The sequence below is a fragment of the Molossus molossus genome, unplaced genomic scaffold (genome assembly GCF_014108415.1).
Source record: "Molossus molossus isolate mMolMol1 unplaced genomic scaffold, mMolMol1.p scaffold_m16_p_1, whole genome shotgun sequence".
Lineage (NCBI taxonomy): Eukaryota > Metazoa > Chordata > Mammalia > Chiroptera > Molossidae > Molossus > Molossus molossus.
In genome coordinates this window covers 210,786,691-210,804,376 of record NW_023425344.1, presented here as the reverse complement: position 1 = coordinate 210,804,376, position 17,686 = coordinate 210,786,691, and the positions used below count along the sequence as shown (strand labels likewise).

Below are 17,686 nucleotides of genomic sequence, written 5' to 3'. Positions count from 1 at the left end.
ACCCAGCCAGAGTACCCATTGCTCCACCCCTCATCAATATCACGTCCCAGACCCGCCCATTGACTCCGCTCACACCCATCTGAACCGTCCTTTCACCTTTCAATCAATTCAAATGTCCCAAGGAGTCCACCAATCGCAAGCCTCCTTGAAGGGAAGAGGCGGGCACGTTTCCCGGAAGTGTTGGTTAAAATCCCTCCAATCAGAAGCTGGGTGTGGGAAGTTTGAATTTAGCGGAGGCTCGGGTTGTCGGCGGTCCTGCTTTAGAGGCATCGGTGGTCTTCCAGACTGAGAGATTCCTTTGCTTTTAGTTTGGTTGAGGTTTCACGCTAGAAGCTGCCTCAGGTAGGTGGGTTCTGGGGAGGCGGGAGGGCGCTGGCCTGCTTCCTTCTAGAAGGTCTAGAAGGATCTGAGGACCAGCAGCTGCGAGCTGACGCCGCTCAGGAGACGGTCCGCCGGGACCGTGTTACCTGTTCTTCCTGAAGCCCTTCAGAAGATTAAATATTCGTTGCCTTGTTCTAGGTGGCAGTCAGCGTTGCACCACCGGGGCGTAATTCGCCTTTGGAGCGGGTCGATACTTAGCATCCTTGGCCCTGACATTAAATTTCAGTAGCTCCTCCCAAATCCTGTGACAACTGTAAACACCGGGTTGAGAACCTGCTGGCAAGCGAGAGTAAGGCGTTTTAGACTTTCAAGCTGCAAGAAACCCGGGCCAGCCAAAGAAGAGCATTCAGATGTGTGTGAAGAGCCAGACTGCGGGGCTTGGGGTCCCAGCTGCACCTCCTTTTAGCTGTGCTCACGTGGGCAGTTAATGTACCTCATTTGTAGAATGGTGATAATACTTAACGTCCCTTCAACGTTTAGGTGATGATTAAATATACCTTTTAATGTTCTGTCTCTCTCCCTCTTTCCGTGCTGTGCATAGAGCTATGTTGTATTTAAAAATAATACCTAAGTTTAATTTTTTTCTTTAATATTTAGCAAACTAATACTTGTGGGAGGTGGCAAATCCAATAGGGGAGAGTTCTTGATGAAGAGCACAGTCCTTTGTCACGTCCCCTGGGCTCACAAAAGAGAATGTTATTAGCATCCAAGTCAGGCAAATTCTCATTTTTTTTATACTCTGTTGATTGCTTTAAAATGATGTAACGTTTTAATTTGTTGTATTTCTTGTGCAGATTTTTCTTTTATTTGGATTTTTCTAATGGACTTTCTTAGTTATTGTTGAAGAATATAGTGTGCTTATAACTTTTTAAAATTCCTAATTGCAGGCCTTCCCCTCACCCCTCTTTTTCTTTTAAGCTGGCAAGAATTTTCTCTGTAAAACCAGCTCCCTGGCCAGTTTGGCTCAGCGGTTAGAGCGTCAGCCTGTGGACCAAAGAGTCGTGGCTTTGGTTCTGGTCAAGAGCATATACTTTGGTTGCAGTTTGGTCCCTGGCCCTGGTCAGGGTTGTGCGGGAGGCAACCAATTGATGTATCTCTCTCTATATATATCTCTCCCTCCCACTCTGTCTGAAAATAAATGGAAAAATATCCTCGGGTGAGGATTTTTTAAAAAAGAAAGAAAGAAAACCAGCCCTTTTTTCTCCAGTTGTCTTGGTTGTTCTCTGTACCAGACTTTCCACTTTCCTTGATTCTTTTCCTCAGTTCTATCCGTGGTTTCTTGGAACGCGTGACCTCCTCTTTCTTGTCCTTCGCCTTTGTGTTGCTTGAATACATTCTCAAGGATCTTTCTACGAAAAGGGTATATATGCCAAGTAAACTATATAATTTCTTACATGGCCAAAAATAATTTTATTCTGACCTCCCAAAGACAACCTGATTTGATTATCTTTTTATGTCATCGTGGTAATTCTGAAAACCCTTCTTTTTTTGTTAATCATCACCTGAGGATATTTTTCCAATGATTTTTTTAAATTTTTTTTTTAGAGAGAGTGTGAGGGAGGAGGGAAGGGAGGGTGGGAGGGGAGAGAGAGAGAGAGAGAATGAGAGAAAGAGAAACATGATCTGAGAGAGACACATTGATTGGTTGCTTCCTGTATGACCCCAACCAGTGCTGGGGATCAAACCTACAACCCTGGTATGTGCCCTTTACTGGAATCAAACTCACTGAGCCAAACTGGCCAGGCCCTTCTTTTTCTTAATATTGTATATTTAGTACCTATTTATCATCCCTATTTGTCTAATAGGCATCTTGTATGGTTTTTGTTTGTTTTGTTTTTTGGCTTGACAAGAAAAATGTCAGGTTGCTGGCATTCATCACCAGGGGAAGGTTAGGAAACTGTTCTGTATATTATGGACCATAGCTTCCTGAGCTTCACTTAGTCTGTGAAACAAGATCCTATTTAGAACTGCAGAATAAGTTGTAGTGTCTTATTTAAAAAAAATTTTTTTTTTCTTTATTGATTTTTAGAGAGAGAGGAAAGGAGAGGGAGAGAGAGATAGAAATGCATGCCCCCCACTGGGGATCGGGCCCACAACCTGGGCATGTGTCTTGACCGGGAATTGAACCAGTGACCTCTTGGTGCATGGGTTGACGCCCAACCACTGAGCTACATTGGCCAGACTATCTTTTTTTTTTTAATATATATATTTTTTTCTTTATTAATTTTAGAAGGAGAGAGAGAAACATCGATGAGCAAGAACATTGATTGGCTGCCTTCTGCATGCCCCTCACTGGGGATGGGACCCACAACCTGGGCTTATGCCCTGACCAGGAATTGAACCAGCGACCTCTTTCTTGGTGCATGGGTTGACGCTCAACCACTGAGCCACACCGGCTGGGCTAGTGTCTTATGTTTTGACAACCTCCTTCCCACTCTTATTTATTCCATTTTGTATTTCAATATTTTTATCTCAGAAGGTTCTGAGGCTGGGACAGGAGGTGAATTGGAATCTTAATTTTTTTTTTTTATCCTCACCCGAGGACATTTTTCCATTTTTTGTTCAGGTAGAGTGGGAGGGAGAGAGAGAGAAACGTCGATGCAAAAGGAACACATTCAGTGGCTGCCACCCACACGACCAACCGGGGCCAGGGACAAACTGCAACTGAGGTACGCTCCCCTAGCGGGAACCGAACCCGGGTCTCTCTGGACCGCAGGCCGACGCTCTAACCCCTGAGCCAAACTGGCCAGGGCTGGAATCTTAATTTTTTAAATAATAAAATGAAAAGCCATGTAAGTTGGTCTGTCTCTCTTTTCCCTGACAGGATGTCTTCATCACATTTTGCCAGTCGACGCAGAAAGGATTTAAGTACTGATATGATTAGAACTAAAATTGCTCATAGGAAATCACTGTCTCAGAAAGAACACAGACATAAGGAATATGAACGAAATAGACAGTTTGGTTTGAAAGATGTCAACATTCCAACCTTAGAAGGTAGAAGTCTTCTTGAATTAGATGAGACCTCTCAAGAGCTTGTTCCAGAAAAGGCCAGTGTCAAGCCAAGTAAGTAAAGGTTTATTGTAATTTTAAGTGTTTTGAAGAGAGAAGAAAAGTTGGTTTAATAACTGAGGTTAAAAAACCCTGACCAGAAGAATGGAGTTTTGTAATACCATTTTGTATAACTTGACGTTTTCTACTGTGTGTTTAAGGTAAAGGCTAGGCTAAAGCTATTTTAGCTAGGATAGAACCGTTCACTATGGAATATTATAACACTTTATTTTCTATATTGCCTTGTAAGAATTCTAAAGTTCTTACTTCTGGAGCATGGTAAGATAAGTGTTGACAAAATAAATTGACAAGGGATATAAAAGTAGAACTGATTGAAAAAATCTATGAAATAAGGATACTTTGCCAATGAAAACATTTCTTAGAAGGGCAAGACTTCTTCCTTGCAGTTTGCCCAAAGGGGTCATTAGGAAGGAAAAAGCCAACTGATAAGGAAAGAAAAGATCTCAGCAAAAGATAAAAATAGAGTGTCTTAGAAGGCAAAGGATGCTATAGAGAAGAAAGAGAACTGGGAAATAACTTTTGAATTTAACCAGAGGGAGTCACTGGACTCCTATTTAGTTGTGTTTATAAAGCAGATACTAGAAGTGAGATTTTAGTGAAATAAAGCAAGAATAAATAATGAAGAAATGGCAGAAGACAAAGTCTTCTTAGATGTTTATAGAGAAAGAAATGAGATGTGGAGTTGTTTAAATGTTCACTGCTTCAATTTTTTTTTTTTTTTTTATCCTCACCCGAGAACATTTTTCCATTTTTTGTTCAGGTAGAGTGGGAGGGAGAGAGAGGAACAGAGAGAGAGAGAGAGAGAGAGAGAAACATTGATGTGAAAGGGACACATCGAGTGGCTGCCATCCGCACGACCAACCAGGGCTGGGGACAAACCGCAACCGAGGTACATGCCCTTAGCAGGAATGGAACCTGGGTCTCTCGGGACCGCAGGCCGATGCTCCAACCGCTGAGCCAAACTGGCCAGGGCCACTGCTTCAATTTTATCATTTTCCAGGACCAGTGTAATATGTTGCACGTACAAGACAGTCAACATAATTTAGCTTAATTGATTCTGTAAAAGAGGGGGTTGAGGGTAAAATATTTCTTTCAGATTTATTATTTTTATGATTCCAAAGGAAAGTAAGAGAAAAAAATTGGATAAACATGTTATATGGTTCTTTTTGTTGTTGAGATAAGATGATCAGTGCATGTTTGAAGGTCAAAGGAAGTGGGTTGGTTGTTGAGGGGCAGAGGGTAAAGAGCAACATCTCTTAGGAGTTGGGAGGAAATAAAAATTGGGTCATAGAATGATATAGGATGACCTTTATTTTATTTATTTATTTATTTTTTAAGAAATTTGACTTAATTAGGAATAAGGAACTACTGACATGTTTCTATTAGGGTGACCTTTAAAGGAAGAACTAGACATTGTTTTGATTGAGGTGTGATATTATTGTTTCCCAAATTGGCTCCTTGCTTCTACTCTTGCCCACTCAGATATTCCATTCCTTGACCAAACTCTCTCAAATGAAAGCCTAACCCTGTCAATATGCTATTAAATAGCTTTTATTTGCCATTTGCAAAGGTCTAGAGGTGGGAGTGGTCTTGGTAGGTACCAGAGAAAGCAAGTAGGTGAGCTTGGCTGAGGAAGAAGGAACAAGGACGGCTAACTCCTATAGAACCATAAGGGCCATCATTATAAGGACATTGGCTGTTACTCTGAGGGAAATGAGAAACCATTAATGGATTTAAGGAAATTTATATGATCTGATTTATGTTTTCAAACTCTCACTTTGGCTGTTATGTTGAAAATAGGTTGTGGGTATTAAGCATGGCCTCAGGGTAAGGTTAAGAGATCAGTTTTGGCCTGTTAAATTTGAGATTTTACAATGGAAAAAGAGTTGCTTAAAAGGTAGTTGAATATACAAGATAAATTCAGGGGAGAATTCTGATCTGGAGATGTAAATTCAGGAGTTGTCAGCTTGTACACGGTGTTTGAAGCTATAAGACTGGATGTGATTAGAGTTTTGGTGTGGAAAAAGTAGAGAAGAGGGGTGAGCACGCCAGCATTTAGAGGGTGAGGACATGAGGGGAAACTAGCAAAGAGCTGAGGAGCGGTGCAAGTAAAGGTTCAACCAGAAGAGTGTGGCATCTTAGAAACCAAGTGAAACAAGCACGTCGAAGAGGAAAGCCTGATTAATTGCATCAGTGCTTCTTGTTAAGTCAGGTAATGTTAGAAGTGAGAATTGGAACTTTACTCTGGAGGTCACTGGTGAACTTGAGTAGTTTTTTTTTTTTGGTATGTGCCCCTAGCGGGAACCGAACCTGGGACTTTCTGGTCCGTAGGCCGACGCTCCAACTGCTGAGCCAAACCGGCCAGGGCTTGATGAGTAGTTTTTGTAGAGTGAGGTTCAGGAAGTGAAAGCCGACTGACATGAGGGAATGGCAGCACCACCTAGAACATATTCTTGCCCCAAAAGTTGAACTTGACTCTAATCAAACCCTTAGATATAATTTCTAGTTTATAGAAAACATACAAGGGCTAGAGGAATGAGCCAAAAACAGGAGAACTTAAACAGACAAATGTAGAGTGCAGGCCATTCTGTAGGACCACTAACTTTTATTACCAGGATAATTTCATGAAAAGAAAGATGGGGAGGAGGATCTTGATGAAGAGACTTGAAAGACATCCAGGTACAGTATGTGGATTTTGCTTGGTTCCTGATTTGAACAAACCAGTGGTGTTTTTTTTTTGTTTGTTTTTGTTTTTAAAGACCTATTTGAGCCCTGGCCAGTTTGGCTCAGCGGTTAGAGCATCAACCTGCGGTACAGAGAGACCTGGGTTCGGTTCCTGCTAAGGGCACATACCTTGGTTGCAGTTTGTCCCTGGCCCTGGTTGGGTTGTGTGGGTGGCGGCCACTCAATGTGTCCCTTTCGCGTAGATGTTTCTCTCTTTCTCTCCCTCCTACTCTATCTGAACAAAAATGGAAAAAAATGTCCTCGGGTGAGGATAAAAAAAAAAAAAGACCTATTTGAAAGAAACAAAGTCTAAATCTGGTCCCTGTAGCCCGGCCGGTGTGGCTCAGTGGTTGAGTGTTGACCCATGCACCAAAAGGTTGCCAGTTCGATTCCTGGTCAGGGCACATGCCCAAGTTGTGGGCCAAATCCCTAGTGGGGGGGCATGCAGGAGGCAGCCAGTCAATGTTCTCTCTCATCGATGTTGCTGTCTCTCTCCCTCTCCTTTCCCCCCTCTCTCAAATCAGTAAAAATAAATAAATAAATAAATAAATAAATAAAACATTTAAATAAATAAATAGAATGGTCCCTGTAGCCCTGGCCTGTTTAGCTCAATGGTTGAGTGTTGACCCATGCACCAAGAGGTTGCCAGTTTGATTCCTGATCAGAGCACATGCCCAAGTTGTGGGCCAAATCCCTAGTGGGGGGCATGCAGGAGGCGGCCAGTCAATGTTCTCTCTCATCGATGTTGCTGTCTCTCTCCCTCTCCTTTCCCCCCTCTCTCATATCAGTAAATAAATAAATAAATAAATAAATAAATAAATAAACAAATAAACAAATAAACAAATAAATAAATAAAACATTTAAATAAATAAATAGAATGGTCCCTGTAGCCCTGGCCAGTTTGGCTCAGCAGTTAGAGCATTGGCCTGCGGACCTGAGAGTCCCAGCTTCGATTTCTGCTAAGGGCACGTACCTCGGTTGCAGTTTGCCCTGACCCCAGTTGGGGTCATGTTGGTGGCAACCTGTTGATGTGTCTCTCTCACATTGATGTTTCTCTCTCTCTTTCTTCCTCCCTTTCTCCCTCCCACTCTATTTGAAGATAACTGCAAAAATGTCCTCGGGTGAGGATTTAAAAAAAAAAAAAGGTCCCTGTAATAGGTGATAACATGGAATTAGTGCTAATTTTGTTGGATATGGTAATGGCATTATGATTATGAAAGAAAATGTCTTTTAATTTTAGAGGTACATACTGAAATATTTATGGATAAGGTTTTATGAGTAGAATTTGTTTTTATTTTTCTTTATTGATTTTAGAGAGAGAGGAAGGAAGAGGGAGAGAGAGTTAGAAACATCGATGAGAGAGAACATTGATTGGCCGCCTCCTACATGCCTCTCACTGGGGATCTGGCCCACAACTTGGGCATGTGCCCTGACCGGGAGTTGAACCAGTGACCTCTTGGTGCATGAGTCAACGTTCAACCACTGAGCCACACTTGCCAGGTGAAGTTATTTTTAAATACTTCAGAAACAAAGCAAGTGCAGCAAAATGTTTGTAATTGTTGAATCATGGCGATAGGTATATTATTATAGTCTTACTTGTGTGTATATTTGAAATTTCTCATAATTTTGAAAAAAAGTAAGAGGGGGATGGAAGAAGAATTGGAAATATGGATATAAATAATTCTCTTGAAGAATTTTGCCCTAAACTGAAATAGAGAAATGAGGCAAATGGCTAGGTGACGATGTGGGTTGGGAGGAATTACTTCCTGTTTGTAACTTTGCGAGGGCAACAACACAGTATAGAGAGAAGAATAGATGAGTGAGAGAGTAAATTACTGGGAGAAAGCCCTTGAGTATGTGAGAAGGAACAGAGTCTAGAACTAGGTGGAGGGGTTGGCTTAGATAGGGGCATACTCAGCTCATCTAGAAAGGAGGTGGAGTGTGGGCTCAGATACCAGGGTGGAAGCTTTGAATGCAGATGGGAGAGGAGCCGTTTCAGGTTTGAGAAGAGGATAATGAATGAAATAGTAATTCAGGAGAATGAGAGTAATGAAATGGGAAATGTAGGGTCCCACTGAGGTTTATAGTCACAATAGAAAGAGGTGAGGTAGTATGCTTTTGTGTGTTTTTCCAACCCTATTCAGTTATGCATTGCCAGGTGGGGGGTAAGCAGAAAGTGGCATTTAATCAGAGTTGGAATTCTCCCAGGGTTCAGCACAGTGAGAGAGGGGCCAAAATGTTGAAGGTAGTGATTATGATGATGAATGATGGAATCTAAATTGGATAAGAAGAAACTTGAGCACACAGGGGAGGTAAGAGACAGTAAAAAGATGGTTGCAGAGTGTAGGTATTCGTGGGACCAAAGGATTGTTGGAAAGATAACATATGGTAATCAGAGAGTAGATTGCTTGAAATTGAGCTTATGAAGGAAGTACAGTTATTCAGTGGTAATAATGAGGTCTCAAGGGCCTAGTTGTCTCATAGATGAAGATGGGTATGGCAAGATATTGATCTTCTCAGCCTTTGAAGTTTTGGGCAGGGCCTGGGTTGGTCAGAGGTCTCTCTCTTTGGTTGCATTTGATCACAAGCAGCCTCTCACTTTTCTCCAGCGTGCTGCATAAATGTTATCTTTTAAGTTTGCTATAACATGAAAAAAGTTGACATACTAGTATGGATGTGACCATGGGAATGGGTAGTTGAGGTATAGTAGAAGCAAGATCCTCGGAGGAAAGGAAGACTAAAAATTGAGAGGCCAGGGTATTTGAGGGGTCATCAAGATTTATACAAGAAGCCCTGGCCAATTAGAGCGTTGGTCCGAGGACTGAAGGGTCTCGGGTTTGATTCTGGTCAAGTGTACATACCTGGGTTGCAGGTTTGATCCCTGGCCTTAGTTAGATCATGTCAGAGGCAAACAATTGATGTCTCTCTCTCACGTTGATGGATGTCTCCCGCCCTCCCTTCGCCCTTCCCTCCCTCCCCAACCTCCCCTCCTATCTACTCTGTCTAAAAATTAATCAAAAAAATATCCTCAGGTGATGATTAACCAAAAAAATAAATGAATAAAAGATTTGTACAAGAATCGTGATGGAGACAGTGCCAGTGAACTGGGAGCTAAATAAAGCCTTCGAGGAACAAGGGGCCTATAGAAGACTAGTTGTGGTCCTTGATAGTATGATCTGATGACATGGAATGTGGAGCTGGGATCTTTTAGTCAAGAGGAAGAAATAGTGGGAAGCAGAGGTGAGACACCTCTCCTCTTTAGGCCCAGTGGTATTACCAGTGTGGGAGAAAAAATAATCAAACACTTGAGAGGACAGCTAGGGAAGCTGGGCCTTCAGGGGAGAGCTAGGCTTCAATTAGATTCAAAGACGAAGGGAACAGTCAAAGAAGTTGAGGATGTACGGCTTTTATTGATGATTGACCACTTCATCATCTGAGCTTTTGCTGTTCAGTTCTCTGCCTAGATTATCTTTATTTTTATTTTTTATTTTGTTAATCCTTACCCGAGGATATTTTTCCATTGACTTTTTTTTAGATAGAGTGGGAGGGAGGGAGGGAGGGAGGGAGGGAGGGAGAGAGAGAGAGAGAGAGAGAAACGTCAATGTGAAAGGACACATTGATTGGTTGCCTCCCCGACCAGGGCTGGGAATCCAACCTGCAACCCAGTTATGTGCCCTTGACCGGGAATCAAACCCGAGACCCTTCTGTCCTTGTGTTGAACGCTCTAACTGCTAAGCCAAACCCGCCAGGACTGGGTTATCTTTTTAAAACAATTTTATTGAGGACTAATTTGCATACCATAAAATTTACCCATTTCAATATATGCTTTTTTTTTTTTTAATCCTCACCCAAGGACACTTCGATATTTTGTTCAGATAGAGTGGGGGGGGGGGGGGGAGAGAAACATCGACATGAAAGGGACACATCTAGTGGTTGCCACCCATAAGACCCAACCAGGGCTGGGGACAAACTGCAACTGAGGTACGTGCACTTAGCGGGGACCAAACCCGGGTCTCTCCGGACTGCAGGCCAACACTCTAACCGCTGAGCAAACCGGCCAGGGCAATACAGTGATACCTCGGTTCTCGAACGCCTTGGTTTTCGACCAAATCAGGATTCGAGAAACTTTTGTCTCGGAATCCGAACAAATATTTGGAACTCGAACTTCCGAGTTGAGCCGAATGGCGTTCATTCGGCCCAGCGCGCCTTGCTTGCGTCATCAGTGTGAGTGCAGAGAGAGAGTCACGCTTTGTGGAGTCTGCTTTCCTATTGGGTTTCATTGCTTCGGTTCTCGAACAATTCGGTTCTCGACCGTCCTCCTGGAACGAATTATGTTCGAGAACCGAGGTATCACTGTATATGCTTTTTTTTGTAAAGTAATTTTACTGAGTTGTGCAGCTATCTTCCTGGATTTTTTTAAAGCCTTAACCAGTAGGCGAACACATACTCATTCTCCAGCACCCCCTCAGGCCGTCTCTCTCCTGAGAAACCTTTCCCGATCTCCCCAGACAGGTTTGTATTGAGTCTTTATTGTGTGTGTATTCTCCTAATTGTTCCATACTAAACCAAATTTAAACTGTGTTCATCTCCGCACAATACTGCAAGCCCTTTAAGGGCAGAAATTCTCTAACTTATTCTTACTGCCTAAAAATGTCTGACACATAGTAGCTACTCATATTTTTCAAACCAGATTCAATACACTTGAGAATATGTAAGTAGAAACCTTAAGTTGAGAGTCATAGGTGGGAGCTAGAGATACTGACAAGTAGCTTTAATATCAAAGGAAAAAATCATACCCTAAAACTTAGTGGCTTAAAATAACAAAAAACATTTATTATTTCACACAGTTTTTGTGGGTCAGGAATTTAAGTGCAGCTTGGCCGGGTAGTTCTGGAGCTTGCCATCAAGATGTCATCCAGTAAGGCATCTGAAGGCTTGCCTAAGACTGGAGGATCTGCTTCTAAGATTAACTCACTCACAGGACAGGCAAGTTGATACTAGCTTTTGGCAGGTGGCCTTAGGTCTTTGTCATGTAGACATCTCCAGAGGGCTGCCTGATTCTCTTTCAGGCTCCCCATGACCACTGGCTTTCCCCAGACCAAGTGATCCAAGAGAGAGCAAGGCAAAAGCTTTAATATCTTTAATGATCTAGTCTTGGAAGTCACATTCCATTTCAACACTCCTTTTTTGGTTACACAGGTCAGCTTCATTCAGTGAGGGAAGGAACAACACAAGGGCATGACTACCAGGAGGGAAGAATCACAGGAGGTCAGCTTAGACCCTGATTATCATAGAATTTAATTTAGTGGAAAGGGTAGTAATACATGTCTAGTACATATCAAGCAGTTAAGAAATATTTGAACAAGTGAAGACAAAAGGAATAGAAATATTATTATTTTTCCAATTCTCACCTGGAGATATTTTTCCATTTATCTTCAGATAGAGTGGGAGGTGGGGAGAGAGAGAGAAACATCCATGTGAGAGAGACACATCATTGGTTGCCTCCCGCTCGCCTGGGGACCAAACCACAACCCAGGTACGTGCCCTTGACTGGAATCGAACCCGAAACTCTTTGGTCTGCAGGCCAATGCTCTAACCTCTGAGCCAAACCGGCCAGGGCAGGAATAGAAATTTTTTTAAAAAATAGGCGTTGAAGTAACATGATTCGAGTGCTAAGGAATTAACAAGAAGTTTCTCAAAGCATTTTTTAGTAGCTGTTGAAGTTAGACAAAATGATTTTTTAGACATTTGCATAACTTGGTCTGAAATGTTTTATGTACTGTGTGTGTATGTTTGTTTGTTATTCCCGCTTAGAGTCGGTGAAGGCTCTTCTACACGAACAACGGAAACAAATGCTCCAGAAATACAAAGAAGAAAAGCAGCTTCAAAAATTGAAAGAGCAAAGAGAGAAAGCGAAACGAGGAGTATTTAAAGTGGGTCTTTATAGACCTGATGTGCCTTCATTTCTTCTTTCAAACCAGAATACTATGAAAGCTGAGCCAATAAAGGTAAATTTAGTGTCCTGACTGGGTATAGGGGAATAGTTCCTTTTAACAGTTCCTTTTTCTTTAAGAGATTACACTTGATTTTAGCCAAAAGACTGAGAAGCAATTCTTTTAAGAGATTAAATGACTAAAATTACCTGTTCCCCTTAGTCCCTTTATTCACTTAATTCATTGGTAGGAGGTGGGAATGACAATAGTAGCTCAGAAGCTGAAAATCAGATCTCTCCGTGTAACTATAGGTAGATCGCGATAGGATAAAACTAGGAAAGCAAGTAGAGCCTGGCTGAGCAATAAATGCTATGCCAGAGGATGTGGCACTTATCCTATGGCATGTGGAGTCAAGGGAGGCTTTTAAATAAGGTTGTGCCATTATATAATTAATACTGGAAGAGCCCTGGCCGGTGTGGCCCCATTGGTTGGAGCATCATCCTGTACTCCAAAAGGTGATGAGTTCAGTTAACTTAAAGATTATTTAAATCAAGCCAGAACCAGAAAAAAATAGTAATTTAAGTTAGCAAGTATCTTTTTGCCATAAATGACTACAGATAAAGTTTAACTTTAAAATGGGAACTTCACTTCATAATGAGACATAAAAGTAATTTTGCAAGTTTATTTTTTTTTTTTAATGTTATCTCCTTTTGATTGTTTTAAGGCTGTCCCATCTTTTGTACGAATGACAAGGTCAAAGTCCAAAGACCAAATGGAGCTGACTAAGGTATAGTTGATAGCAGATAATTGTTACTAAAATGACAAATTATACTTTCTTTTCTCAGAATAAGTAAATTTATTTTTAATCTATCACCTTCAAGTATAGTGATTATTTTATTAGAGTGAATAGTACCAAAACCACTGTTATTAGTATGGTGACATAGAGCAGTTTTGGCTAAATGCTAAGGAACTATTCATTTAAAATAGTCTCTGCCCAGACATACCTTATGAGATCTATACCAGACTTTGTCTTTGTGGCACATTCTTTTTTGTTTGTTAGTTTATTGGTCTCCTATTATGCATTCCATGTTACCATAAAATTCAGATAGGAATATAAGGCACTTAGAGTGGGTATTATAAGTTATGGGTTTTCAAAACACTGATGGATAAAGTTATTGGGGGGATTACTAAAATACTTAAAGTGGGTAGGTGGGGGTAGCATGCTTCTTTGTCAGGTGAGGAAGCTAAGTTTCACATATCCAATAAATTTTGAGTCACTACCATATTCCTCTAGGCTCCGGGATATAATAGGAAGCAAAATAATTCTCTGTTTTTATGTGAGAGAGGCAATAAAAAATAAGTATGTATTATGGAGATTTTTAAAAGGTGGGGTGGAGATGGGGGTACTGAAGTAGGTAGAATTTTGATTGAGCCCCACTGAGATGGTGGCATTTTGAATGAAGTAGTTAGTTAGTTAGTTAGTTAGTCCTCACCCAAGGATATTTTTCTATTTATTTTTAGATAGAGTGGAAGGAAGGGAGAGGGAGAGAGAAACATTGATGTCAGAGAGACACAGGAATTGATTGCCTCCTGCATGACCCAACCAGGGCCAGGGATCAAATCTGCAACCCAGGTACATGCCCTTGACTAGGAATCAAACCTGAGACCCTTTGGTCTGCAGGCCAATGCTCTAACTGCTGAGCCAATCCAGCCAGGACTGAATGTCTTTAAGGCAGTAGAAGAGTGAACTATGATAAAAAGTTTTCTATCCAGGAGAATAATTTTTTAGACAAAATTCAGAAGTCTTGAAGTGAAAACATGCCTGGTATGTTTAAGGACTTTCAGATGATTATAGTCAGCCCTTTTTAATAGCTTTGGTTATTAGCATTTTCTGAATTCTTGGAATGTAAAAAAGCTTATAAAAAATGTTCATATATAATGGAAAACTTTTTTCTTTATCCTATTTTATTTGAGGTAGTGGATTGTTTTTTGGGTTATTTACAATAGTCATATTTCAGATGAGGGGTCATTTTACAGATTAGAAATGTGGTAGTTTGATTCATTATACAATTAAATCACATAGCGCCCAATCTTTTAAATAGATTGCTAATGGGAATGATGTTCGAGCAACTCGACCTGGCCAAAGACAAACTTCTGAAAAGAAAGTGTTGAACAAAGAGAAAAAAGGTAGGAATACTAGCAATTATAAGCTTTGATGTTGCCACAACAATAATTTAATAATTACAAAAAGCATCTGATTTGATTATTTTTCCCCACAGCTGAGCAACCCGAAATGCCCACATCAGTGAGAATGACTCGATCGGCCGCTCTGGCGGCAAAGCAGATTGCCAGAACAGTCTCATCTTCCACAAGAAAGCCAGTGACAAGAGCTATTAATGGTAAGAAGTATTTCTTGATCGATGACTGACCTCGAATGTTTTGCTCCTTGAGGTTTTCATCATGTACTTCCTTGAGTAGGAGAGGAGGAAATAGGAGATTCCAGTTTCCTGAAGATAGCTTTTGTGCCCTGACATCCAGTTAGCAGTGGGTGCTCAAACATGGGAGTACTTGAATTTGTATAAGCAGTGCCTCAAAGGGGAAAATTAATAGCCCCAAAAAATTACAGTCTATCTATTTGGAAAACAGTGTAACCATTTAAGAACAGTGTTGTGGAAAAATATTTAGTGACATGGTTCATGATATATTAAGTGGGGAAAGAAAAACAGATCAAAATCTGAACAGTTATAAGCACAGTTCTAAAATATGTATGTGAATATGTGAACATAGGAAAAACTGGAAAAAAGTACCCTAAAGTGTCAACAGTATTAGTACTGAGTAATGTAATGTTGGGTGATTTTTTTTTATTGTTTTTGTGCTTTTCTTTATTTTTCTAATTTTCTACAATATATATTTGATATTCAGAGGCAAAAGGTAAAGTACCTTAACACCTTTGTTTTGTTTTTGAAAACAGATGGCCTGTACGTGGCAGGAAATTTAATTTGTTTTTATCTTATTTTATAATAAGACTTTTAATCATAAAATTTTTCAAGACATGCATTCTGAATGCTGCCTTTTTCCTTTCTCAAATTACCTAGTGTTTTTAATGCAGTGTTTTCTGTCTAGTCAAAATGGATGACATTTTATTTTTATTTTAGATAATGAAGCAGAAAGAAAAGCAACAAATCAAGGAAGACCTGCCAAAAAGATAGAAACTAAACCTGACAAGGTAGTGTATAAACATCTGTTTATTTCTAGATACTTTGGAAACCTTATTGCTACTTTCATAAAATTGAAATTAAGCATACAGAACTGCTCAAGAGGTTAACCTACATGAGTGTTAAAAACGCTTGAATCATAAAGAAGCTAAGAGGATTTACTGTTGTTTTTAGATATCTTATCCTCAGAGCTTTATAGGTAGAGAAAACATAATTTGGTTAACAGGAGATAGAAAAAAATAATAACACAGCTGACAGAAACCTTCATATGAGAATTAGCTTGGATGGGGTAGGGTGAAATGCATTGACTGGATTTAATTAGGTCTGAGTTTGAATATTGTCTGTTTCCACTTAGTTATATCACCTTGGACAGTTTATGAGTTTGTTTTTCTTTCTTTTTTTTTTTTTTATCCTCACCCGAGGACATTTTTCGATATTTTGTTCAGATAGAGTGGGAGGGAGAGAGAGAGAGAGAGAAACATCGATGTGAAAGCGACACATCGAGTGGTTGCCACCCACACGACCCAACCAGGGCCGGGGACAAACTGCAACCAAGGTACGTGCCCTTAGCGGGAACCAAACCCGGGTCTCTCCGGACCGCAGGCCGACGCTCTAACCACTGAGCCAAACCAGCCAGGGCTTGAGTTTGTTTTTCTATCTCTAACATGTAATACCTATATAGACTAATATTAAAAATTAAATAACCTAACATTTCTGGTAGCATCTAGCATAGGGCCTAGTAGAGTCTTAAAAAAAGAGCCATCATTTTGAATGGTTTATCCCTTTGTTTATAATTCATGCTACAATTCAGTTAAGAGAGAAAAAAAAAAGTTATGCCAAAGTGTAGGAAACCTGACTAGATTCTTACTAAACTCAAACAGATCCTCTGGGAAGGGACTAGAGGGTGAATCTTCACAAACAGCGTACCGCGGAGCTCCTCCCTTGAGATTGATTTTCTTCTTAAGGATTATCACTCGTTTTTTGTTGTTGTTTTTTAATTAAATGTATTGGGGTGACATTGGTGAATAAGATTATATAGGTTTCAAGTATATAATACTATGATACATGATCTGTATATCACGTGTTTTTACTTTTATTCCCATGCTGGCCTCAGGAACAGTGTTATGCTTAAACTCTTGTCCAGGTTGAAATACTCTGGTTTCAGTTCATATCTCATTAAAAATCTGAAACATAGGCCCTGGCCGGTTTGGCTCAGCAGTTGGAGCGTTGGCCTGCGGTACAGAGAGACCCGGGTTCGGTTCCCGCTAAGGGCATGTACCTCGGTTGCAGTTTGTCCCCGGCCCTGGTTGGTCGTGCGGGTGGCAGCCACTCGATGTGTCCCTTCACATCGATGTTTCTCTCTCTCTCTCTTACTCTCTCTCCCTCCCGCTCTATCTGAACAAAAAATGAAAAAAAAAAAAATGTCCTCAGGTGAGGATAAAAAAAAAAAAAAAAAAAATCTGAAACATAGAAAACTCTAAAAATTATGTTTGAATGAATGAGTAGAAAAGGTAAAGGTGGTCAAAAGTAGAAACTTCCAGTTATAAAATAAGCAAGTCCTGGGGATATAATGTATAGCATGGTGACTATAGTTAAGTATACGGCCTTGTATATTTGAAAGTTACAAAGAGAGTAGATTTTAAAAGTTCTCATCACAAGAAAAAAAATTTGTAGCTATGTGTGGTGATTATTTTGCAATATGCACAAATGTAAAATCATTATGCTGTACACCTGAAACTGGTATAATGTTATATGTCAATTATATCTCAGTAAAAGAAAAAAAAAAATCAAGTAACAAATTGACTTGAAAGAGAAAAGATGCTTCACATTTTATATGGTTAATTTTACTGTGTCACATTGAAAAAATATTTTTGCGCCCTGGCCAGTTTGGCTCAGCTGTTAGAGTGTCGGCCTGTGGACCAGAGAGTCCTGGGTTTGGTTCCCACTAGGGGCACGTACCAAAAAAAAAAAGAAAAATATTTTTGCTTATGTAGTAATAAAGGATTTGGTCCTTGACAATAGAAGTCATCCAATAAATTTTAGATTTATAAGTCTCAAATCATTGTAATTATCAACATAATTAAAGTAAAAACGTATGTATTTGTTAGGTGAGTAAATTTTTACACCTTCGTTTTCATATATTTTAATTTGTTGTAATGCATAAAACCTATTATTTAGTTCTTTTAATAGGATTGGTTCTCTCTCTTTCTGGATTATAGCAGTGGTATAGTGTAGCTGGTCTTCTGATTCCGTGTATACATTTAGATGTATTTGGTATTTTGTTTTTGTTTTTTTTATTTTTTTCTCTTTATTGATTTTAGAGAGAGAGGAAAGGAGAGGGAGAGAGAGATAGAAACATCGATG

The 17,686-nt window shown here is 40.1% G+C and overlaps 1 protein-coding gene across 10 annotated transcripts in view; it reads left to right on the top strand.

Moving 5' to 3' along the window:
* The first annotated feature begins 231 nt into the window (after nt 1-231).
* The window catches only part of DLGAP5 (DLG associated protein 5), a 44,518-nt gene continuing 27,063 nt past the window's right edge, over nt 232-17,686 (top strand). For 5 of the 10 annotated variants that reach the window (XM_036281343.1, XM_036281308.1, XM_036281282.1 and 2 more), the window contains exons 1-7: nt 839-861; nt 3,206-3,444; nt 11,989-12,182; nt 12,832-12,894; nt 14,210-14,294; nt 14,387-14,506; nt 15,263-15,333. In XM_036281343.1, the coding sequence (XP_036137236.1) occupies nt 3,207-3,444; nt 11,989-12,182; nt 12,832-12,894; nt 14,210-14,294; nt 14,387-14,506; nt 15,263-15,333 (771 nt within the window). In that variant the 5' untranslated portion in view covers nt 839-861; nt 3,206. Of the gene's footprint in view, nt 343-838; nt 862-1,641; nt 1,742-3,205; nt 3,445-6,065; nt 6,130-10,632; nt 10,687-11,988; nt 12,183-12,831; nt 12,895-14,209; nt 14,295-14,386; nt 14,507-15,262; nt 15,334-17,686 lie in introns of those variants that run through there. The other 5 variants (XM_036281316.1, XM_036281291.1, XM_036281299.1 and 2 more) reach the window with 5 other exon arrangements.